This window comes from Mirounga leonina, unplaced genomic scaffold, assembly GCF_011800145.1.
Source record: "Mirounga leonina isolate KUSES-001 unplaced genomic scaffold, KU_Mleo_1.0 Mir_150, whole genome shotgun sequence".
Classification (NCBI taxonomy): Eukaryota; Metazoa; Chordata; class Mammalia; order Carnivora; family Phocidae; genus Mirounga; species Mirounga leonina.
Window position 1 is genome coordinate 1,185,171 of NW_023270374.1, and position 24,134 is coordinate 1,209,304.

Consider the following 24,134-nt stretch of genomic DNA (forward strand, 5'->3'; position numbering starts at 1 on the left):
GAGAGCGAGATTCACTTTTATCCTTGCTTCTCCATTCTCCTCCTCCTTCTGTTCACCGTAAGAGTGTTAGTCAGGTGTGATGACTGAATGGTGCCATATGTCCGTGGGCTTCCCTGATAATTAAAGGGATATGAGGCAGAGAGTGGGGGGTGCTGGTGAACTTAAAGGGCTGGGTCTGGAAAGTACCAGGTGACAGCATGATGATGTGAGCCCTCAACCATGACTCAGAACAGGGCATCTGGTGCAGGGTAAACCACTCGGCTCCCTCTTCTCATTTCCTCCTGGTGAAATGTGGAAAGCAGAAGAAAGCTCTCCCACTCAAAAGCTCATTGATGACTTGAACCTTGGTTTTTACTTTTGTCATAGTGCACTGGTTTCTTTTTTTTTTTTTTACACTTTTGGGTAATCTCTTCAGCTAGAAAGGAAAAAAAAGTAACACTACTTTTCCCCACCATATAACTAATAAAACTGCCTGTGGGAACTCATCTCTCCAACTCAATACTGAACTGAGTCCCAATCATGTACCAGCCATGGGAGCAGATGACAGGACACCTGAACAGGTGGGAGCACACCCTGTCTCAGGTAGCCCACAAGTGAAAGCAGAGAACCACACTCTGCATGGCTTTGACAGGAGCCCATGCAAACCACCAGAAGAAGGTGGGGTTGGGGAGGTCAGAAGGCTGCCTGTAGGAGGTGCTCTCTGAGCTGAGTCCCACCCTTCTCATAAGGACCAGACTGATGAGGAGGGAGAGAAGGCATTCCAGAAGATAGCCCAGTGAAAAAGTCTGGAAGTGAGGGAAAGTTTGGCTGGTCTGACATCTAGCTGAGAAACTTCAGGGTTGGGCACAAGGGGAATGCCAAGGGGTGATGTTGGAGAGGAAGGCAGACGCCAGCGATCCCATATTTGCATTTAGGGTTGTAACATCTGCCCAAATCGGCAGAGTAAGGGCGTTCTTGGGTCTAGAGATGATCTTTGATCAGTGGGGGACAATTTCCAGGCCTGCCTACTCACTGAATATTTATAACAGCAGTGAACTTGCCATGGGCTACCAAACCACATCGTATTCACATTAAACACAATCCATTCATCACTTCTGATTGTCCTGGGGAGACAAGGACCAGAACAGAACATGAAGAGCCACTGGAAATGATGGAAAGATTACTCTGTGCTATGGAAGCTGACAGTAAATTTATTGGCCAAGAATAAAATAAGAAACATCACCTCATCTATCGCAGTATCCTCCAGGGCCTTTGAAATGCCATGGTTTCTTTCACATTGTTTTAGCTTCTCACAGATTTATTCCAAAAGGGAGGAAACAGTTTGGGAGCCCCTGTTTGTGAGACTCTCCCATGCCTATCTCCTTTCTCAGTGCTCAGCTCCAAGAGACCGGTTTCCTCATAAAGGCACAACTGTTTACTGCCCTCTACCCCAAAACACTCATGAAATACCTGGCAGAAAAGGCAGTTTCCTGCTGCTTTTCTGGGCTCACCCTACCCATGGCCAGATTACCCTCTTGGTACCTGGAGTCCCTATAATGAAGAGGAGGGGCCAGAGTCCCTGGACAATTTTGATAAAAATCTCATTGAAATGGCACAGTTTGGGGTGCTGGGTGGCTCAGTCATTAAGCGTCAGCCTTCGGCTCAGGTCATGATCCCAGGGTCCTGGGATCGAGTCCCACATGAGGCTCTCTGCTCAGCGGGGACCCTCCTTCTCCCTCTCCTCCCTGCTCGTGCTCTATCTCTTTCTGTCTCCCTCTCAAATAAATAATAAATAAAATCTTAAAAAAAAAAAAAGAAATGGTGCAGTTAGCATCTCCTGCATATTTTCACTGGAGTTGTAATGCTGTAATTAAATTAGGTGCCAAGTCCAGGCAGCAAGAATTCCATATGACTGGCAAGGGTTAAAATGAATTGGTTTCCGAGCTCCTCACCGCCTACACTGCCCTCACCCCATGGCCAGCAGCCTGCGCTTCAGCAGTATATTTGGAGAATGAAGAACCATTCTGGTCTCGTCTGAGGGCAGAGAACAGGACCACAGGGACACGTGAGGTGGACAGTGGTGACCTTTTGTCCACAATTTTCCAGGATCCTGGTTGGTGTAACTACCAGAAATCTAAGCTGTCATCCAAATGTTGAGCCCCTGGTTCCAGAAACCATCAACACTGCAAGCCCACTATTCAAACATAAGTCAGCTGATGGTGGGGTATAGAAACAGCCAAGGAGGTTATTACCTCCTTGTTATTGGAGGATGTTATTACCATTCTTTCAATGCTCATTGAAAATAAGACTGACACAAATAATGTATATTATTTCCCAAGAGAGGTGCTAGAGGCAAGGGGAATCATTAGGCTCTTTTCTGTAAGTTTTACTTATTTGTTTCCAGGTGAGACATCTAAAGGTGCAGACATGTCAGCAGATCTTACATCGTGAAATTATGCTTTGAAGTCCTTTCCAGTATACTCCTGATAAACTAATATCATTTCACCTCAGCCATAATGTAAAAAATCTCTCCTTTCTTGGAAAATAAAAGTTTGGGGAAATTCATTCCAGAATGAGGGATGTTGTGTCGGAGGCTGAGAGTCCTGGGGAGGTGTGGCCAATGGAGCTGCCTTCTGGATGAGACAATAAGACCACCGTGGCGGTGGGAGTGGGCAGCTGTGGCTGCCAAGGCCTTCCATGGCCCTTATGACCCTCTGCTGTGCCTCCACCCTCCACAGCCCTCACAGCCACCCATGGTGACTTCTGCTCCGCACCAGGGCAGCTGAGCTGGGGCTGATGCCACGGCACCATTTCAGCCTCACCTGGGCCCACCGCTGGACGTTCTATGAGCCTGTTCTCTGATTGCCCCCGATGTCAATCAGAAGCCCCTGCACCACAGCCTCTGCCTGTACTTTCTTGTGCTTCCTTGTACTTCACAGACAAGTAGAGGCTCACCAGGTGGGACTTTTAGGGACAGCACTGAATTCTCAACATTGTCCTAGAGAACAGTAATGCCCTGTAGATGACACAGGGATCTGTGATCTCCCCAGTTAAAAACCTCCCCTACTTCCAGTCAGCAGCCAAGCTAGTAAATCTTTGGGACCTTGCTTGATCTGGCTATCCTCTAATCCTTATAGTGTCATTTTGTCGTTCTTGACAGCTTTTTCCTTAAAGTTTAGTTGCCTGGTATTGACATCACTGCAGCTGGATGCTTCAGAACAACCTACCTCCTAGACAGGAACTTCACGATTCATGGGTTCTTCTAGAAAAGCAATGGAAGGAAGGTAAAACTCACAGTATGGGTTGCCCAAAGTGGTAACAACCAAGGTGCTGATGGATGAAGCCAATGCCAGCTCTGAAGGATCGAGTCCAAGGGCTACCAGGAAGCAGTGTCTCAGGAGCATGGGCACTTCTGCATGCAGCCCCAGAAGGGATCCTGCTGTCTTTGAAACAGAGGGGCTCAGCTCCCCCAACCAATGTGACCTGCCTGGTAAGCCTTTCCTTAGTTGCAGGGGCCTTTAGGTCAACCCTCTGGCTGTTCTTGGCCCTCCAGTTTGCTTCCAGTTTGGGACTATGATGCATGAAGCTGCTAGGTGCAATCCTGTCCAGGTCTTTCTGTGGGTGTCCATTTCTCTTGGGCAAAAATCTGGGTGTGAAATACGGAGATCAATGCTTACGTTTATAAGAAAATGTCAGACCATTTTCCACAGTGGTTGTAGCATTTACCCACCTACCGGCAGTGGGCTCGGGTCCCAGGCCTCCACATCCTCACCTGCTGTGATATCAGCATTTTAATGTTCACCATTCCACCGGGTGTGCAATGGTGGTTTCCATTTGTACTCCCCTGATGGTAAGTGATTGAGCACCTTCTCTTGTGTTACTTGGTCCTTCACGTATTCTCCTCTGTGAATGAACTATAAAGATCTCTGTCTTTTTATTATTGAGTCATTGGCACTTTCTAGAGTCTCCATATTACTGTTTTTATATAGGCATCATCACTGCCAGCAGCATCTCCCATTTCATGAATGAGTAAAATGAGGTGCGGCAAGGTGAAGCATCCATGCAGCTGGTCCCTGTGGCACTGGGCTTGCGATCCAGCTTCTGACTGTGTGATTGTGCATGGCCCAAAATACGGCCATCCTGACTGCACAGCAGAGTGTCTGGTGTGGGGCCGGGCAGAGGGACAAGTGTCTCTAGGCAGCTGTGTTGTCTACTTTAGCTGCTGATGCTATGTCACCTCCTGGAAGCTGGCTGTACTCCGCATGGTCACCCATCTCCCTGGAAATGGTGCTTTAACATGATTTTGCAAAACCTCCACTATATTCATTTCTCTTTGCTGGCATTTTGCTGGGCTTTGTAAGTCACTTTCAGTTTTGATGCCTCCGTGCTTTACAAATGCACGGAAGGCTCCCAGATCTCACGTGTTCCCATGGCACACCATGGCAAAGGCAGCGGTGAGCTTCTTTTCTGTGGCATGTTCATACACTGTGGACTCTAGAAAGTTCTGGAACACTGGAAGAGCTAGGGTGCCTGCCAGTGCCTTTTCCCTGTGGTCCTCATTTTTCTTCCTGTCTGATTTCTTCCTCCTTCCCTTTTCTTCCTATCTCTGTTTTTCTCTTTGGTACGCTGTTATTTTAAAACTGCCATCACTCTTTGAAAGGCCCTGACATCAAAGGCATCTTTTTTGACTCTCTTGCATAAGAAGTTGGACAAGGGACCTGTCTTCATCCCGGTACATGGCTCGACATGGCGAGTACTGGATGCCATCCATGGAATTCGGAAGAATGCTTCCCTCGCTCTGGGGAGGTCTTTTTGGCTTTGGTGGGGAATGCAAACCCATAGGTATGGAACAGAGTGAGTCCTCACCTACCCTGCCTTCAGAGTGGCTCACGTGGAATGGGCTGGAACCCCTCTTTCTCACCCAAGTGCTGTGGGCAGCTCCTCATCCAGATGTCCACAGCTCAAACACTGCTTTCATTCTGCCCCCACTGGGCCCTTTACATGATATTCAATGAGGACAGATACAGAGAGTGGTGGTGGGCACAGCCCACCGTTGTTTTCTGAGGGGTGGCAGAGGTTTCCTTATCAACCTGATTGGATCTGTATTTCTAAAGAGTATTTCAATTTCCCTTCGGACTGTGTGGTGGCTCTATTTCAGGCAGGAAGTCGGCCTCTGTGTGTAATGTCAGTCCAGCAGGCCCCCACAGGCCTTCACCAACATCCGAAGCTCTCTGAGGAGGAACAGCAGAGGCAGGGAGGAGCAGACACTGTGTCAGAGCATCTCTGGTCATGTGGCCTGGGGACAGTCACTGATGTCACCTGCTGGAATCTTCTTCCACATGGTGGCTGTGGGCCCCGCTCCCCCCACCCAGGGGCTCCTCCAGCAGGTGTGTGAGTATGGTCTGGGAGGAGGGGATTCCCAAGCCACAGAGCAGTGCTCCCTGGCTCATGATGATGGCTACCCTCAGAAGATCACCATCCTCTGCCTTTTAGGGTCTAGATCTTACAGTCGCGTGGGAACTTTGAAGAGTGTACAGCATGGACTTGACTTCCCTCCTGCCCGAGCTCTGACAGCTGAGGCTGGCTTTCACTTTTGGTTCTGGGATGACCAAAGGGAAGGTTGGGAATTCAGCTTCATAGAAATATCCAAGAGTCATAGAGAGCCTTCTTCACTTGGAAATCTTTTCAATCTTTCTGCTGTAAAGCAATGTTACTACACAAACATCACGGTGCTAATTCTTCTGCTTTTTCCTTTTTATCCAGAGATTTTTACCTAAGGAAGCAGGGGCTGAGCATGCCAAGGACAGCCCAGTGGGGAGTTGTGCTGACAGCTTGCCCGCTGTCCTCTATATGCAATTTCCTTGTGCCTGGCTGGCGAGCACCCCTCTCTCATCTAAGTGCCCTAAGTACAGATGATCAAAAATGATTTCACATCCACATTGTTCACCCATAACATGAATAAAAGATCTGAAGATACTGCCACAGCCAAGAGTGGGTACTCTTCAATTTTTTATCACCAACTTTACTATCTGGGCCCCAGGGATCCCCGTGCCAAGCAACTGTGAACACTTTATTCCATAATGCCATGTTTATACACATCTGGGTGAGGAGGTCCTACTCACAGGGAGTCCTATGGAGGTGTTCCCTTCTTCATGGTTCCTTCACCCCTGTGCTCAGTCTGGTGGCGAGACTATAGAGTCAAACACAGGCTCACAAAGGGCTTCCTTTGTAGTTTGGCAGCAAAGCATTTTGTTATTGAGAATGCATTATTTCCCATTTCTAAGGCTGGGGATAAAAGTCAGCTCTAGTCACTAGAATTGGGGAGACTTCATGTTTTTAACTATTAAAAGATTCACTAAGAGAAAAGCTTCTGAAGAGTAGGGAAACACCATTTTGCTCAGAGGATGTCAGAATGTGGAGACACAGGGAGAAGTAGTTTGGTTGGGCATCTCAATTACACAGGGGGTCCTAACACTGGGGTGCCCAGGCCCCACTCCAGCCCCACTCCAGCCACATAAAGATTGCCAGGAGTAGGATCCAGGCATCAGTAGGTCTTCCAGGTGGTTCCAACATGCAGACAAGCCTGAGAATCATGGCTTTCATGGCTGTAGGGTAACTCAAGTTCTTCATCCATCCTTCAGTTAGTTTTGATAGTTTGTTTTCAAGGAATTGGTCCCTTTCATCTAAGTTTTTGAATTTATGGGCATAAAGTGGTCCGCTCTGGGTGAATTTTCTTGTTCTCTCTCCAAGACATCAGTAGTGACAAACATCTCTCACTCTTGATACAGATCATTTGTGTTCCCTCCCTCTCTCTCTTTTCTCAGTCAGCTGGGATAGAGGTTTATTAATTTCATCGATCTTTTACAATTTTATTGATTTTTTTTTCCTTTCAAATGTTTTCATAGAAATGACTTTTAATTTTGTCGATTTTTCTCTACTGTTTGCCTGTTTTCAATGTCATTTTTCTCTTCTCTAATTTTAATTATTTTCCTCATTCTTTTTGTCTTAATTTACTCTTATTTCTCTAATTTTCTGAGGTCAAAGTTTAGGTTATGAATTTTAGATTCATTTTCTTTCCTTATATATGCATTTAATGCTATAAATTTCCCCTCTAGGCACTGCTTTAACTACATCCCACAAATTTTTGGTAAGTTTTATTTTCATTTTTATTTAGTCAGAGTATTTTAAGATTTCTCTTGAAACTTCTTCTTTGACCCATGAGTTCTGGAGACGTGTATATTTTTAAGTTCCAAACATCTAGGAAATCCCCATCTTTCTCTTCTTGGTTTCTATTTTGATTTCTGGGTGGTCTAGAATGTACTTTGTATTTTTTGTATTTTAGGGGTTGTTCTGTGGCCCAGAATGTGGTCTATCCTGCTGAATGCTCCATGTGCACTTGCGAAGAGGTGTGTTGTGCTGTTGTTGGATGGTGTGTTCTTTTAATGTCAGTTGGGTGAGGTTGGTTAATAGTGTTCAGGTCATTCTGTGTCTTTACTGATCTTCTGTCTGGTTGGTCTATCAAGTACTGATGGGGTGTTGAAGTCTCCTACTGTAATTGCATCCAGTTCTCTATCAGTTTTTGCCTCAGATTTTGGCTCTGTGCTTAGGGGCATACACATTTAGGGTTGTGATATTTTCTTGGAGAATTGCCCCTTCTATCTTTATACCTGATAATCTTCTTTGTTCTGAAGTCAGCCTTGTCTGAAATTTATACAGATACTCCAGCTTTATCTTGATTTGTGTTAGCATAGTATGTTTTCTCTGTATCTTTACTTTTAATATTTACTTTTAATCTATCTGGGTCTTTACATTTAAAGTAGGATTCTTTAAATATAGACAGTACATAGTTTACACTGTAGACAGCATATAGTTGGATCTCATTTTTCCTTTTTTCTTTTTTTTAAAGCAGTCTGACCATCTCTGTTTTGCAACTAGTATGTTTAAACCACTTACATCTAAGTGATTAGTAATGTAACTGGTTTAATATCTGCCATCTTTGCATATTTGTTGTATCTATTGTTCCTATTTTCTCTTTATTTTTAGCTTTCCTGGATTTAATTGACCATTTTATATGATTCCATTTGCTATCCTCTATTGATTTATCATTTATACTTCTTTTAAAAAAATATATAACTCAGTGGTTGTCTCAAGGGTTACAGTAACAGTTTAAACCAATCCAAGTCTACTTTCAAATAACACCCCATAGTCCCATGTGTAGTGCAGGTGTCTTATGACAGAATCCTCCCAAATCCTTCCTCTCCTCCCTCGTGACATGTTACTTCTAACTCTCACATATGTATAATCATCTGATGCACTGTTACTATTTTTGCTTTAAACAGACAGTGAACCTTGAGATAAATTAAGAAAAACAAAAAACTACATTTTTTACTTATTTCTTTATTTATTTCCTTTTTATTCTTTTTTTTTAAATGCAGATCTAGTTTTCTAACCTGTATCATCTTCCTACTGCCTGAAGAACTTTAATATTTCCTGTAGACTCCAGATCTACTGTCAATGAATTCCTTCAGTTGTTTGTCTGAAGCAGTTTTTATTCATCCTTGACTTCTGAAGGATATTCTCACAAATATCTTTCTTGTTGAAGGACATACAATTCTAGGTTTGTGGGTTCTTTTTTTTTTTTTTTTAAAGATTTTATTTATTTATTTGAGAGAGAGAATGAGATAGAGAGCATGAGAGGGGGGAGAGTCAGAGAGAGAGGTAGACTCCCTGCCGAGCAGGGAGCCCGATGTGGGACTCGATCCCGGGACTCCAGGATCATGACCTGAGCTGAAGGCAGTCGCTTAACCAACTGAGCCACCCAGGCACCCTTGTGGGTTCTGTTTTAGTCCTTCAACACTTATTATTTATTTATTTATTTTTTAAAGATTTTATTTATTTTTGACAGAGAGAGAGTGTACAAGCAGGGGAAGCAACAGGCAGAGGGAGAGAGGGAAGCAGGCTTCCCACGGAGCAGGGAATCTGGGATCATGACCTGAGCCGAAGGCAGACGCTTAACGACAGCCACCCAGGCGCCCAGTCCTTCAACACTTTAAAAGATTGCACTAAACTGCATTCTTAGTTGCATGGCTGCTGATGAGAAATCTGCTGCAATTTTTATCTTTGTTTCTCTATAGCTCAGGTGTTTTTATTCACCTTCGGGAATGTTTAAGATTTTTCTCTTTGTTTTCAAATTTCTACAGTTTAAATATGTCATACCTACTTTTTGTTTGTCTTTTGTTTGTTTGTTTGGCTTTTGTTCAGTTCTGCTTGGTGGTCTCTGTACTTCTTGGAACAGTGTCACTGATACTGGAAACCCCTGGCCATTATTTCTTTAAATATTTCTTCTGCTTCTTCTTCTTTTGGTATTTCAATTACATTACATGTTGTGTCATTGTATATGGTACCACAGTTCTTGGATGTTCTGTTCCTTCTTTTCCCCCATTCTTTTTTCCTCTTTGTGTTTTAGTTTGGGTGACTTCTTTTGACCTAATTCACTGATTCTTTCCTTGTCTGTGCTAAGTCTACCAACAAAAACGTTCTTCATTTCTGTTACTATTTTTAACTTCTACCATTCCTTTTTACAGTTTTCATCTCTGTGTGCTCATTACCTGTCTGTTCTTGCATGTCGTCTCCCTTTTTCATTACAACTTTAACATATTGATCACAGTTTTAAATTCTCTGATAATTCCAACTGACATCTGAGTCATATTTGAATTTGGTTCTTATGATTGCTTGTCTTTTCAATCTTTTCTTGACTCCCAGCATGCCTTGCAATATTTTGTCATATAGGGCAGTAGATATTGAGGTAAACAAACCTTTAGTGTGAGAGTTTTTGTTAATTTGGCCAGGAGTGGAGCATTTTTGATGTTTGTTGTAGCTTTAGGTACGAAAAGCTTCAAAGTCCTCTAATGTCCTTATTTTCATCTTACCTCTTGGCTTTGGGGCTTCCTATATACTGCTCTTCAAACAGAGTTTATGTCTTTCATCTCTCCCTGCTCAAATCCACGGTCATTGTACCGGAGGCTTATGCAGCAGTGGCAGATGTGGGGGGAGGGGATGTTCTCTGACCTTCTGATTAAGTCTCATTTTTTTGGAGTGCACAGTGGGCCTAAGGTACACTGCACAAAGAATGATAAACTCTTTCTGTCACACTTCCAGGGTAGAGATATCCCCCCATCAAAGAAATGCCAGAGACCACCTTGTAGCAGATATGAATACAGAGGAAGTAATGATATCCTCACAAACATATCATCAAAGGGGCTTGGGTCCAAATAGCAAAAGAGTTATTTAAAAATGTGAATAAGCAGGGTGTTGAATTATAAATGCAGTAGTTCAGCAAATCTGAGATGATACATTTTGTAAATTGCCACTTACAAAAACAAAAGAGTGTGCCAAATTGGTGTTAACCTTGTGCTAAGCCAAGCTCAAATCTTTGAAGGGAAATGCACTTATGATAAATTATTTACTTAAGTAACAAAAGCAAATAGGATAGGTTTTCCTGGCACTTTGATTTTAGAATAACAAATGAGATTCATGTTGAAGATGAACAAATGCTTTAAGGTGGCTCTTTTGTTGACACAGTTTCTATTTCTTTTCTCTACATTCACATAGCATCAGGTGGTAGGTATTTAAAGAAATATGCCAACTTGGCTTATTTTTAAAATCATTTAAAATATTTAATGCTATTATTTAGCCTTACCAACATGCTGCTCTTTGCCTTGCTGATCAAAGATTCACAAGATTCCAGCCCTTTGATCTTCATTAGGCAATGTGTTTATCATTGTTAATGCATGTCAACATGCATTGATAAGTATAATAACTTCCGAGTAAAGATGTCTGTAATAATGCCATGACCTCAGAAACTAGAAGGGATTTTAGGTCTCAGAAGTATTGTTAATTTGACATATTCTTTTTCAATATATATTTAGGAAAAAAAAGTTGTTCTGTCATTATTCATTTTCCTATAAACTTGATAATACAAATATGTTGTGTGTCTAATTTTCTTCATCCCTACAAATGAAGCTCTGAAAGACTATATTTTCCCCAAAATGCCTGCTACAATATTTCCCATCCCTCATATTCTTCTAGAGCCTTGATGTCTACATTTTCTCCCATGAGTCTGGATGGACTTCTACAAGTTCTACCAGTAGAGCCTGGCAGGAGTGATGCCATAGGTTTTGAAGGCCAGATCATACAAGGTCTCATGCTCCACCTTGATAACTTGAGACACTTGCTCTGGGAACCTAGCTGCCATGCTGTGAGGGAGCTCAAATTAGTCCATGTGGAGAGACCACATGGAAAGGCCATGCAGTGGGTACTCCCGGGGGCAATCTGGTTAAAGTCCCAGCAGACAGCCAGCATCAATTACCAGACATGGGTGTGAAGACACCACAGGGGTTGCCAGCCCATAGCTGTGAAGCCATGTCAGCCTTGAGCCTTCCCAGACATTTCGGAGCAGACACAAACCATCCATATGGTGCCTTCAGAACTCCCAGCACACAGAAACCATGAACATAATGAAATGGTCATTTTCTGCCACTAGGTATACGGTGGTTTATTTTCCAGAAATAACTGGATCACCATCCTAAGTAAGATGTAGAGGTTTATCAGAAAACTGGGACCAGTTGTTGCATGTAAAGCTCAACTTTCACTGTAAAACCAGGAAGAATTACATAGATTGTGGGAGTTTGCAGGAAATGATACAAGGTCCCGGAGGTGGAAGAATTCACCTCCTGTAGAAGTCTTAGGGCAATTCTCCTCTTATTAGCTGCTAGGCTTTTGAGTCCATACGTACATGGCCTGGCCCTCAGCTGCCTCACATGCAGAACCTGACAATGTACCAAGCTCATGTAGGCTTCATGAACACAGAACGGTAGTTTCCACCCCTTTCTCCTCCATCCTAATGGTGCTCTGAACCAGAGATTACTGAACTGTGTGAGTTTAGACAAGAAATCTGGGTTGGGTCACAGCACATGGGGTCAGGGATGTGGCATGTTCTGGTCACTATCTAGGGGATGACTGCCCTTTTATCCCTGGAGATTTATTGTCTGGTAAGCTAATGAAAATATTGTAGCCAGGAAGGGCTATACTATTACAGGATCACAATGCTACATTTATTTGACTTACAAACGTTAAAAATAAATACAACGTATGGTAAGATTCTTAAATTGTGTGTGTGTGTGTGTTCACATGCACATGTGTACGCACTTCCTGTTTATAGATACCAGCTCCCGTGAGACTCATCTAGGAACAGGAACACCTGGATGGCAGCTGGAGGGGGATCCCATTGGAAAGGGGAATTTGAGAGGTGTCTTGGGCCCGTGAAACTTCCTCCCTGCTCTTCCTTTGTTGTGTGGTTGCCCCTTTTAGAAACTTCAGCATCCTTGCCACCCTCTTTCCCGCTGTAAGAAATAAGAAAAATCTCCAGAAGAAAAGGCCCCGCCTACCTGGAGAATTAGTACAGAAAGAATACTTTAAACTTTGCTCCTTCCTACTTCCTACTCCCTTCCAGACCATTCCTTTTGGTAAGTCCCATGCTGGGGCCAGGTATAAACAGGCCGACCTCTGTCTTGTTTCTCTTATCACCCCCTGAATGCATGATTAATGCTGTACAAGTGACTTGCTGCCTCCAGTTCCCTTAATAAGGGCAACATTGAAAGAACAGACTTAACTCTGACAAGTGACCGTTGAGCAGGGAATGGCCTGGGGGTGGCAGCTCTTCAGAGGAGGCACAGTCCAGGCGGCTGCTCCCGCAAGGAGCGTGCAAGGACATGCTGTTCCTGCCCCGTCCAGGTCCTTGTTACGCACCCTGGGTAAGGATCCTTGGGACCCAATAATGGTCAGGTTCAGCTGCGGCTTCCAGTAAGTCAGACTTCCAGGCTTACCACAGACTTTTACACTTCTACACTTTGCAGCATTCAAACAAGGTGATACATTGTATACTTTAAACATGTCCATTTTATTTATCAATTATACCTCAATAAAGCTGGAAAGAAAACATGATAAACCCAAGACCACAGCCTCCCTCTAGACCCTTTTGGCAGATCTAAATCACAGGACGAGGATTGAAACAAAAGACACTCATCTGGGGTGAACTGTACTCCCAGTTGCTCCCCAAGATCTGAATCTTCTCATACAAGAGCCTGATATTTTGCAGAGGCCATAACTGGAGGAAATGAGTGCTTTCGTTTCCCTCTGTATTATCTGATGATTTTCTTTGTTGTTGTTGTTCCTTCAATTGAGGAAATACTAATTCCAGAAGATGCCCTGGTTGTTTGGCTATAGGGGACTGACATCTGAAATGAAAAAAAAAAAAAAAAAAAAAAAAAAAAAAAAAAGCGCAACCTTGGAGGGAAGGAATGAGAGAGAAAAAAAATAAGAGACTCTTCCAGAAAGAAGAAAAGGTCACTGCATCTATTTTCAGTGTGTAAAATATTCCATTAGCTTTATTATGTGGAGGACATTAGCATTATGCACGGCAGGAAGGAACATTTTAATACAGAACATCTTTTCCTAGCTTCAAAAGACAAGAGTAAAATATAAAGGTAATGAAACTGCTGTTGGGATGATGTCTTATTCTCCTTGGGGGCTTTGTAGGTTGGCAGAGTAACAGGCTAGCAGGAGCATAATTTGCTGGGTCAGAAATAACCCTGGCAAGAGAAGGAGAGGCAGGCGGGGCCCTCAGGGCTGGTGAGGCCCGGGGCTCTGATCTGCAGAGCCCCTGCAGGACCGCCCTCTGGGGCTCCCCTCCGCCCTCGGATAGAAGGAACCAAACAGCTTTCCTGGGCAAGCCCTGGGACTCTGATCCCCTCCGGTTCCCTTGGTAAATGCGCCTTCCCCTGGGGCTTTTAAATTCACAAAATAGAATGCAAAAGGTTACAGTAGGAACCAAATGCACCGAAATAAAGCTGTGAAAAAGTCATAATTGTGATTGCATTAACAAATGTGCTAGTTTACTAAGGCACCAAATAGTAACTAATACTTGGATTTTCAAGGTGGTGATAAACAAAAATAACATTTGGGGATGTGCAGACGCTTGGTTTCTACTGGTCACGTAGCCACAACGATGCGGTGTGTTGCCTACCTTCATAATTGAAGGAAATGCCACATTTTAGTTAGAGGTTGGTAAAAATCATGATGTACTTCATTTCCCGTCCAAGCTCACGGATACTCCAAATGCTCTCCACCAACCTCTTAGGGGCCCAGGGACCTCCCCTGTAGATGAGAGAGGAGAAGGGGGGCAAGCCTGTGCTCTCTGGGCGGAGAGGATGACACTCAGGGCTCTGGGGAGCAGCATGTCGGACGGACCAGGTAGGAGATGGAACACCCCGCTGACCCTCTGTCTCAGGGACAGCAGTGTGGGGGAAACTGAGGACCTGTGTCCCATCTGCAAAGGTGCCTGTGGGGAGAGATCACCTGGAGAGGGGCTGGGGTGTGCTCTGGGCAGGGAAGAAGGCTGCTGAGCCCCGGACCTTGGGGAGGATGGAGTGGGCACAGCAGCCTCTGGGTGCTCCCGGGCCCCCTGCAAGGTGTCAGGAAATTCAGAAGTGGCCTCTCACACTGGGGGAGGAGCCCAATTCAGGAAGAAGGAGGGGCTGCAGAGGAGACCCTCAAGGAGGCAGGGTTTGGGGTAAGAAGACCTGGCCTCAGTTACCAACTAGGGATTCTAGGTGGGTCATATGGTGTCTCTGAGTCTCAGAGTTGTGTCTCCGGCCACACTGGAGTGACCCCTGTCCCCTGGCTCATTCAGATGGGTGTTAGGGCACCTGCAGCCTTGTAAGAACATCACATGGCAGGGGCAGGCTACTAGGATAAGCAAAAATCTATGAGGACCAATTAAATGGATGTTAAAATATTAGCAAGGAAGCTGCCTTACTTACTTCACACTAATGTCTGTAAGAATTTGATAAACATGTACAAATAGTTTGTTCATTTCGACGATTAGCTTTCATTTATTAAAGTAGGCAATTGAAAAAACTCCTTTGAAATATAAACTAGTTAACTGCCAGGTGATTCAAGTCCTTGAAAGTAATAACACCGCATTAAAAATACCTCACCGTTCATATCTTTTATGACTTTTCCTGACACAGTACAAACTCTAAGCTATTGTTACGTTCTGTTCATATCTTTTCCCCAACAGTATGTGTTGAAAAGGAGGGCTTGTGTGTTTGGGTTACATTAATTTCCATATGATAAATATTCTAAATATATTCTGAGCATTTAAATAGGCGAAGAAGGACTTCTCCTTGACGACAATTTGTCAATTAGTACTTAAATCATATTTATGTCTTATTTATACCCTGACAACCTCCAAAAAAGATCTCAGTGGAGGGTTATCTCATTTCCTGCACGTAAGTGATCTTTTCTCATTGCATTTCCCTAGCCCCAGTTTCTAAGGTCTAATTGAATATATTGCCTTGATCACTCCAGAATCTTAAATTAGGGACTTTATATTAGTTCCCCCAGATTGCCTTTTTCAGCCAATGAGAGTGGAAAGCTTTGGGGAAAAGTGCTCTTGCATGCCAGGTCCCTTTTTTCTTAAATGTTGCCTCCATGTTTTAGTGTTCACACCAACCAATCAAACACAGGGATGAGTATTTATTATACTCCTTTGGTAGGCCACAGATCCCATGAATACTAAACACTCTAATGATGCATGTTTGGGTTGTAAAGGGATGCATAACTCCCTTGATCACCTGTGCGCTCTCCTTTGTCAACTTTAATCAGCACCATAAGCAGCCCTCACCCCACTTGGGTGAGGGTGTGCCCTCTCCACCAACCCGAACCAAAGCCTCATAAACCCATCTTCTTCTGCCTCCAGAAGCTAGGAATTCAGATTCCAAGTCTTATTTACATCCTTGTCATGTGGGGTCATGGTCCCTTCACATAACTGGAGAAGAGCTTCCTGTCCCGGGGGCTACAAGGCAAGGCAGGTAGCAGAACTCAGCAGCACTCAGAGGGTCTTCGGAAAGATGTCAGCAAGGAGGTGACTCACTCTCACATGAGCAAGTGTTCCTGCGTGATGACCAGAGGGCAGGCAAGAAGGGAGAGCCTCTGGGTGGGGGCTCTGAGGCAGCGCGGGGCAGTTGGCTTTGGCAACTGCAATGGGTGGGAGCACTAGGCTGGGTGCAGGCAAGACATCATGGGGAGGCTGCAGACACGTCCTCACCGTGGCGGGCTGAGGTGTTCGTGTTCTATCCTGGTGGCCCTGCAGAGCCCCAGTGTTTCTCAGCAGGGGTCCCATGGGCCGCTGTGTGTCTTAGGAAGCGGACCATGGGGCCAGCAAGCAGATCGCATGGTTTGGGGGATGCCCTTCTGTTCAGGGAGGCAGATATATGGACATGGGGAGGCTGTCCAGGTATGAGATGGCGCCATTCCACTGACTATGCAGATTGTTCACCTACTTTCATCGAGGGCAACATAATGGCTGTCGGTGGTGCCAGATGGCACCGTAGCCTTAACTGATTTGGTCTTATCTTCAAGGCCCCAGAAAGGTGAGTAACTCACTCTGGGTCACACAGTCAGGAGTGAATGTCACTGAGATGGTCTCTAAAACCCCAACTCCAAGCACCCAGACCCTTTATCTGAATAGCATGGAGCTATGGTATCACATCTGGTTTACTTTGCATAGAGGCAGGTTAGAGACATGTTGAAAGTGTCTGTTCTGAGGCGGGTCTCCAGCCCAGGTCTGTGCCCTGCTCACTGGCCTTTACGGTCTGGGGCCTCAGACAAGTTACCCGATCTCCCTGAGATCCAGCTTCCTCATCTGTAAAGCACTTCTCCGCATCAACTAAGGATCGGAAGGGGACATGTGTGATAATGCTCGTGAAATGCCTAGCCTGTGCCTGGCACATGCAAATGCTTGGGAGACACTATTACTGTCCCTGCAGTGGATGCTGGGTGACTTGCCCTGTTCCTGAGTAGCCAACAGTGATGTTTCCAGATCAGGGAAACTCCCCAGACCCCGAGGGCCTAACTCTTACAATCATCTGTTTCTCGACCCCCATGAGCTGAAACCCTTAATTCACACTTCTTGATGGTGACAGACTACTATTATAATTCTATGTTGGGAGCTGAGGGGGACTCGTTCTGAGTTAAGATATATTTAGAAGCACAGCTAAGGTTGTCTCTGCTTTAAGCCTCCCCCCCCAGCTTTTGAGTTCTGTTAAGTTCCTGGGACATAAAATCAGCTAAAATCACTTGCAAGCCCAGCTCCCAGAGCCCTTCTTTGGTTTTCTGGCCCGTGACGCTCCATGTCACACAGGATGGATGAGCACTTCTTTTGTCCACTGCTCTAAGAGAGGAGCACCAGGAGCTCTATGTCAGAGGGCTAGTCACCATCTTTCCAATCAGAGGGGGGCTGATGCTTGGGGTGCACCTGAGTTCTGTCCTGGCCACAAAGGGTTAAAATCCTAACTCAAAGCCACCACCTTTCCATTACTTTCACCTGCAGTCAGACTGTCCGAATCTAATGAAAAAGCAGAATTTATCTGGGGAAGAGTTCACTCGCTTGTGAGATATACCAAGTCACTTTGGGGCCTCCTCACTCCTGAGATGATGAGGAATGACAAAGAATTTTTGGAAAGAATTGGCCTTTCTCATGAAAAGCTGTTATGCCAAGAATGGAGGCAAGCAGAACTCACCCTGCACTGAACTAATCATGCACTTAGAGGACTCGATAAATTAATGCAATATTCACCGGGGCAATATTTTCTTGCCACTGCTGTGAAGAGGTTATGTAATGCAGCACAGTCATGCAATGGACTTGGATAAAACAAACAGGAAGACTCCCATGAAGTTGTGGAATTATAGGACAGCAGGGAGGGCTCTGTGTACTCCCTGTATGTTAGGTTAGAACTCCTGTATTACAGGTTTATCCCCTCCTGGGGATCATGTCTGACACCCACAGGTAGACGGGTCTGGCCCAATTCCCTGTGAGTCTTGAGCCAAGCTGGTCCCCTCACCCATCTGAGATGGGCACCAGGGAATGGAAACAGCCAGAAAGTACCAGGGTGTTTCCCTGGAGGGGCTGCACTATGTGAAGGCCTGGGTCCACAAGAAGGGGCTGAGAGAGCACCCAGCAAGGATTTCTGCAGACCAAGTGAGTAGACCACAGGGTTGGAGGGACAAAGGCTCCTGGGGGGAGTGGTGTGAGGACCATGAGCAGGTCTTAGGGAGGTCGGGCTGTTGGACGTAGAGACCCGAGTCCAGGCAGAAGGGCTCCAGTCTGCTCTACAGACCAGTGGGAGCCCCTGCAGTCTGTGAGCTGGGGCCCCACATGGGCTTATCTGCCGAAGGAATATTAACTCGGGGCCTTGACAGATATAATTAAAAAGGGAGGCTCTGGAACAGGGTCCTGAGCTGGAACAAGTTTCATGTCTCAAAAAACAGGTCATGAGGCCCTAGAGTCAGGCAAAGGGACTGAGGGAGGCGCAATGATGACAGGAGTGTTGTACAGAGAGGCTTTGAGGATTCCCAGAGGATGTGGTGGGCAGAGGCCAGGGAACCTTGTATGTGGGCAAACACTACTTCCATGAACAGAAATCAAGAGAACTCTCAGGTAGCACCCAGAATATCCGAAGCAGCTCAAGATTCACGCATGGGAGCAGATTCTAGACAATCCTCCATGATTGGTGCCTGAGAGCCCACTGTGGACAGAAAATGTCCCTCCGACCCAAGGACAGAGATGTCAGCTCCGCCTCCTGCTGTAAGTGGGCGGAAGGTCCTGCAGCGAAGAGACAAACCTTCTCTAGAAGGCCAGACTGCCTGGAGAGACTGCCTTTCATCCGTGGGCACCCCCCCACCCCGGAGGTGACAAGCACACCTCCAGCAAGAACACCCACAGGTCCCTGAGCAGGAGAGGCCGGCGGCTGCACTCAGGGGCTCTGGTGTCCTTTAGACCCGAGCATGTCAGCTCAACTTTGGCAACTCCATTTCTCATGATTCAACATTCATGCATAATAAATCATGCCACGCTGTGAGCGTTCCTTGTGAGATACCTTGCCAATTACCTAAAAACCACCTTAAGGGCCGGAGCAATCAGGCACTGCATAAATCTGAGCTTCTTTTGTGGGCGGTGTGCGTGACTCAGGCACCCTGCTGTGGAATCAGAGATGGTGCTCTTACCCGAGGTCCCGCTGATTAGCGCTTGGCTCCCTCGTGTGCAATGCTACATGCATAAACATGCTCCCAAGTGCCCCTGACAGGGCGATCCCAAATTGTTATGTGGACACAGATGGCTCTGGAAGGAAAATTTGTCACTTACAAGATTCATTTGGTTTTCAAACTCTGCTTGCCATTTCCAAAGGAATGCAAGGCGGTGTAACAACTAAGCAAAATATTCAAAATCACAGAGAACTATTTTATTTTAATTATATTTTTAAAGATTTTTATTTATTTATTTGAGAGAGAGAGAGCATGAGCAAGCCAGAGAACACGAGCGAGGGGGAGGGGCAGAGAAAGAGGGAGAAGCAGAATCCCTGCTATTCAGGGAGCCTGATGTGGGGTTCGATCCCAGAACCCCAGGATCATAACCTGAGCTGAAGGCAGATGCTTAACTGACTGAGCCACTCAGGCGCCCCAAGAATTATTTTAAATTGGGCTCTAAGGACAGTCTTAAGATGCCCATGTCTTTACCAACCTATCATGTCTCCACTGCATTTAGAAGGATTTCTGGAATGACCACAAAGTACTGCCAGTCTGTTTTTGGTGCTTTCTGTGCCTGCAAACCATCCCAGGACAGCCTGGAAGCTCCTGTGTCTCCCTTGGTGATAAAGAAGAGACCACCAGAGACCCCATGTGGTGGTGGTAGGCCCTGCGGACCTGGGAGGGGGCAGGTGACCTTGGAGCGGAGCAACTTAGCAGGAGGCTGGGGGATAGTGGCAGAATAGGGGTAATGGAGAAGCCGTGGGGTTCATGCTTGCTTTGAAAATGCCCAGTGAGTTTGAATGGAAGGCACAGTACCAGGGAGACTCCTGCGGGGTGATACTGTCCACGTAGAGGTTGGGCCTCGTAAGGGGAGCTCAGATAGGAAAGCTAAATTGGAAAAGCTTTCTGGAGAGCCACAGTTCTGTTGAGATGGAGGATGGCAAGGGTCCAAGGCATGGCCAAAGGAGGTGACTGGCCCCAACAGCAGATGACTCATACTCATAAATTCACCACATGCATTTTACTATGCCCCAGTGCATGGCTAGTTCTAGAAGACACCTCTCTCTGCCTGCATACCTTGCTGTTGCCTAGTCCCCTAAGCAAACTGCAATCATGTCATTCAAGAACTCACTGCTTTGTCATTTATCTTTGAATTATTTCTGGGTCAATCAACCCCACAGCTCTTCTCTACCAGCTCACGAGATACACCTGTGGGGCTCTCTGTTCTTGCGTGGGCTTGCACATCGCGGGGATGCAAAGCTCAGGTGGACAGAGATGCAGACCGACAAAAACACATTCTGCAGTTGTGCTTCAAAGATTCCTTACTATTTTATATACAACCTAGACAGGTTAAAAATAAAGAGGGCCCCATATAAGAAGAGAGAGGGGAAAATCAAGATGAGCAGTATAACATGCATGCTCTGCAGTCATAGTACATGTTGTGCTCAGGGTAATTTTTTCACCTCTGAATTCAGCATCTGCTAAGCTCTGTGTCTGGTGTTCATATGACTCTCAAAGTTGCATAAAATGCTAAAGCTTATCAAGAAGGCAAGGAAAGGGGGATTGCCAAGAATACCCACCTCCAGAGTCATCAGGCAGGGTCTTGTCCTCTTTCTGTACCATTTTTTAAAAAAGATTTTATTTATTTACTTGAGAGAGAGAGAATAAGCAGGGGGGAGGAGACAGAGGGAGAGGGAGAAGCAGACTCCCCGCTGAGCAGGGAGCCTGATTTGGGGCTTGATCCCAGGGCCCCGGGATCAGGACCTGAGCTGAAGGCAGATGCTTAACTGACTGAGCCACCCAGGTGGCCCCTTCTGTACCATTTTTTATGCAGAGGTGCAGATGGTAATGTTATAAGTACCTTTAAAATATCCACAGAGGATTGGCCTGATGAGTGAGGTAGTCTGGTAAGAGACTCTCTGTCAGTGTTAGAGACTGAATTCCACTGATGTCAAAATGGAAATATCAAAGACATACCAAAAACGGCGCTAGATTCCCATGAGTGTCTAAAATGCGCTCATCAACCAATGACTCACCACAACCCTTCTTGAATTGGTATGTTCAGCTTGCATCAATACATTTGTGAGCTGGAACAAAGGAAATTGCTGCCCTCTGTGCAAGCTGGCACTTACTCCTATGACCAGCAAGCTGGATCAGTAGCCTTGGCCTGTCCCCAGTTCAGAGGAGAGGCAGGGGTAGCCCACTGACCGTCCCTGACACACATGGAGCCCTGAGACCTGACTGGAGGCCATCTGAGGCTAACAGGGGCTGTCCATGTAGCTGCCCCTGGAGACACTTGTGGTGACCCTTTGTTGCCTCTGTCATGGACCAGTGCATGCCCGGCCAGGCTGGACTCAGCATTCATCAGCATGGTCAAGGGCCACCGCATAAAACCAGAAGCCCCTGCACTGTACTTCTATGTTAGTGCTCAGGATGTCACAGGACCAGTGTAGGGGCCTTAATCTTAAAAGAGATGCAAAAGAAACATGAAAAACCCTGCTTTTAGAGGCACGTTATATCCTCAAAGCTTTATATACATCATCCAAAAACAAAAAGTTTACACATTTGGAAATGTAATTTGAGGCAACCCATACGGCCAGATGGGAGAATGTAAAATTTAATACATTGAGATTTTCACCCTAGATTCAGAATCTGCAGGCATGGCCTGGGCTCTGCCCTTAGACAATCAATGTGTGGGTTTCTCTGCTACAGATAAATAATCACAAAATCAAGATGCTAATTACTGAGACAATGCATCTTCTATATCTGGAAAAAAATGCCTGTAATACACTCCAGGGAACAAAACAGACATGACGTATTTGTTCATTTATACACCAAAACTAGTTAAAAATCAGTAACTTATATCCAGCATTAGATTCCAGAGGAAAAAAAAACCCAAAACAGATCAAAATCTGATTTGTCTTGGCTGCCCCAGATCATTAATATTTATATGGAATTGTTTAAAGTTGCAAAACAACTCTCAGAAGCTACAATCAGCATATTAAATGTGCATATGGAGATACAGATATCCCTGGAGCAGGGGAGAGGGAGGAAGGAAAGGAGGGAGGAGCAGGGAGTGAGAGAGAGAGAGGGAGAGAAAGGGAGAGATCTTTTGATGGCCATCAAGCCTCCATTGCACAATTTCCTGATAGAAGTTAAAATATATCCATCTGATACAGTGAGCCCATCCCTCAGTCGTGTTTTTAAATCATTTGTCTACAAAGTCAACTCTATTTCTGTGCCTGCCTCTTATAGTCCTGGAGCTCCCTCTTTATAACCTTAATTGACATGGCACTCACTTTGGGAGACTGAGGTGGACCTGTTCCAAGTCCTTCCCATCCATTCTGTCCCTTGGTAACATTTTTCTCCCCATGTGGCCCCTTCACCCCTGTTTCTCTGCACTTCCTGGGGCCGTGACATGCTTTGCCAGGTCTTTTTCCCAGACTCCAGCCCAGGTTTTGTGGCTTTAGTAGTTACCCTGCTGAGCCAGAAAATCTCTAACTCTCCGCCTATTACCTTGGATGACTGGTGATTCTTAAGTGGAAAGTTGGATCCTGTGCTAATTCAGAATCTGCTAGTGCTCACAGATGCATTCATTAGGTGGTATTCAGTTTACTATGAATCAGGGGACATTTGAGATGATGAATTTGAGGACAAAAGAGGTGCATGGTGAAGTACATAAACCACTGGACTCCAAGACATGCTGATGATTACGAACAGCACCATTCAGCACGTGTGGAATATACAAGGGTCCAGTTTTATGTAAATGCACCCGTTCTAAACACATAACTTTGGAACAAAAAGAATAATGACTGTTTCAGAGGTACGTCCTTGTGACAAAGTTTAGAATGGAGAACATAAATGCTGGTTTGTTTTGGTAAGAGAAGTGTTTAGAAAGATGGACAGGTGACAGCTTCTGAAAACACCCAAAGCATTTTTCTTCAAACATTTGAAAAGGTCCCAGTTGGTTTTCACACCCGTCAAAGGTTTGCTGTGACTATGCATCTGGCTGACGGGAGGGTGGAGGAAGGTGAATGGCCCTGGGTCTTCCTCCATCTATCTCAGTGACCCCAAGGGTGTATGGGAGACATCCAGAGAGACCTCACAGTGCCTGACAAATGTGTCTGCTCACTTCCTTGTGAAATGATTTTTTAATCTAGAGATGAGTCTATTTTAGAACATACTCTTTGCATACTGTGCTTCCTGACTATTCTTCATGGTGTTATACTTCCAACCCGTTACGTTCTGTTAACAGACTCTCTGTTCTGCATTCAAGGCTCTCTGGTCCTTCCCTGTCTTCTCAGTCCTATGTCAGTTGGCTTTGTTCTGCACCATAAAGTTTATGTCAGTGTGATTTACTCCTCCCCCCACCCTTAGGTCATCTCTGTCTTTATATTTTCCAGCTATGAAGCGGGAACAAGCCAGATGGGCCAAAGAATTAACACCCCCTGAGAACAGCCCACAACCCATGACTGACAGCACCTCCCCCTGTTGGTGGAGTGCCTTGGAAGAGTACGATGGGCTCTGTCTCCCAGAGGTTCCCTGTGGGCTTACTACCAGTTGTCCACTGTCCTTCATGGGGCATGTCCCCAGACTATTCTTCGGAAGCCTGACTTGGTCTCTGTCATGGCCAACTTCTCCCAGCTCTGTCTGGACACCCTTAGGTGATACTACATTTATAAGCCAAATGGCTCCTCTTTAGGAAAGGACCAAGCAGAACATGGGTGTGCACATCTCTGCATCAGACACAAGTGCAACCAGAACTTAGTGAGCGCCTAAGTGCCAGACCCTGTGTTTGGTACCTTTTACACAGGGATGCTACTTCCTCTGAGTGTGATGGGCTTTGTCCCATTTTCTCACACACCTGTCAACCTCAGTAATTTTGTACTTGGTCACTCATGCAGAGCAAAGAGCCAGTTCAACTTCTTGTTAGCACCAGAAGGAATGGGAATTCAAGCGACAGATAATCTAAGTTCTTCAACCAAGCCTTCATTTTTCTAATTAAAAAA

General features: G+C 45.4%; 1 protein-coding gene across 2 annotated transcripts in view; it reads right to left on the reverse strand.

Annotated features, from left to right (window-relative positions):
* Positions 1-24,134, reverse strand: part of SYNDIG1 (synapse differentiation inducing 1) — a 95,230-nt gene that overhangs the window by 27,340 nt on the left and 43,756 nt on the right. Inside the window, exon 3 of one of the 2 annotated variants that reach the window (XM_035005733.1) lies at positions 12,534-13,274. The exons of the other annotated variant lie outside the window; for it this stretch is intronic. Within the exon in view, the coding sequence (XP_034861624.1) occupies positions 13,179-13,274 (96 nt within the window). The 3' untranslated portion in view covers positions 12,534-13,178. Of the gene's footprint in view, positions 1-12,533; positions 13,275-24,134 lie in introns of those variants that run through there. 2 annotated transcript variants of the gene reach the window in all.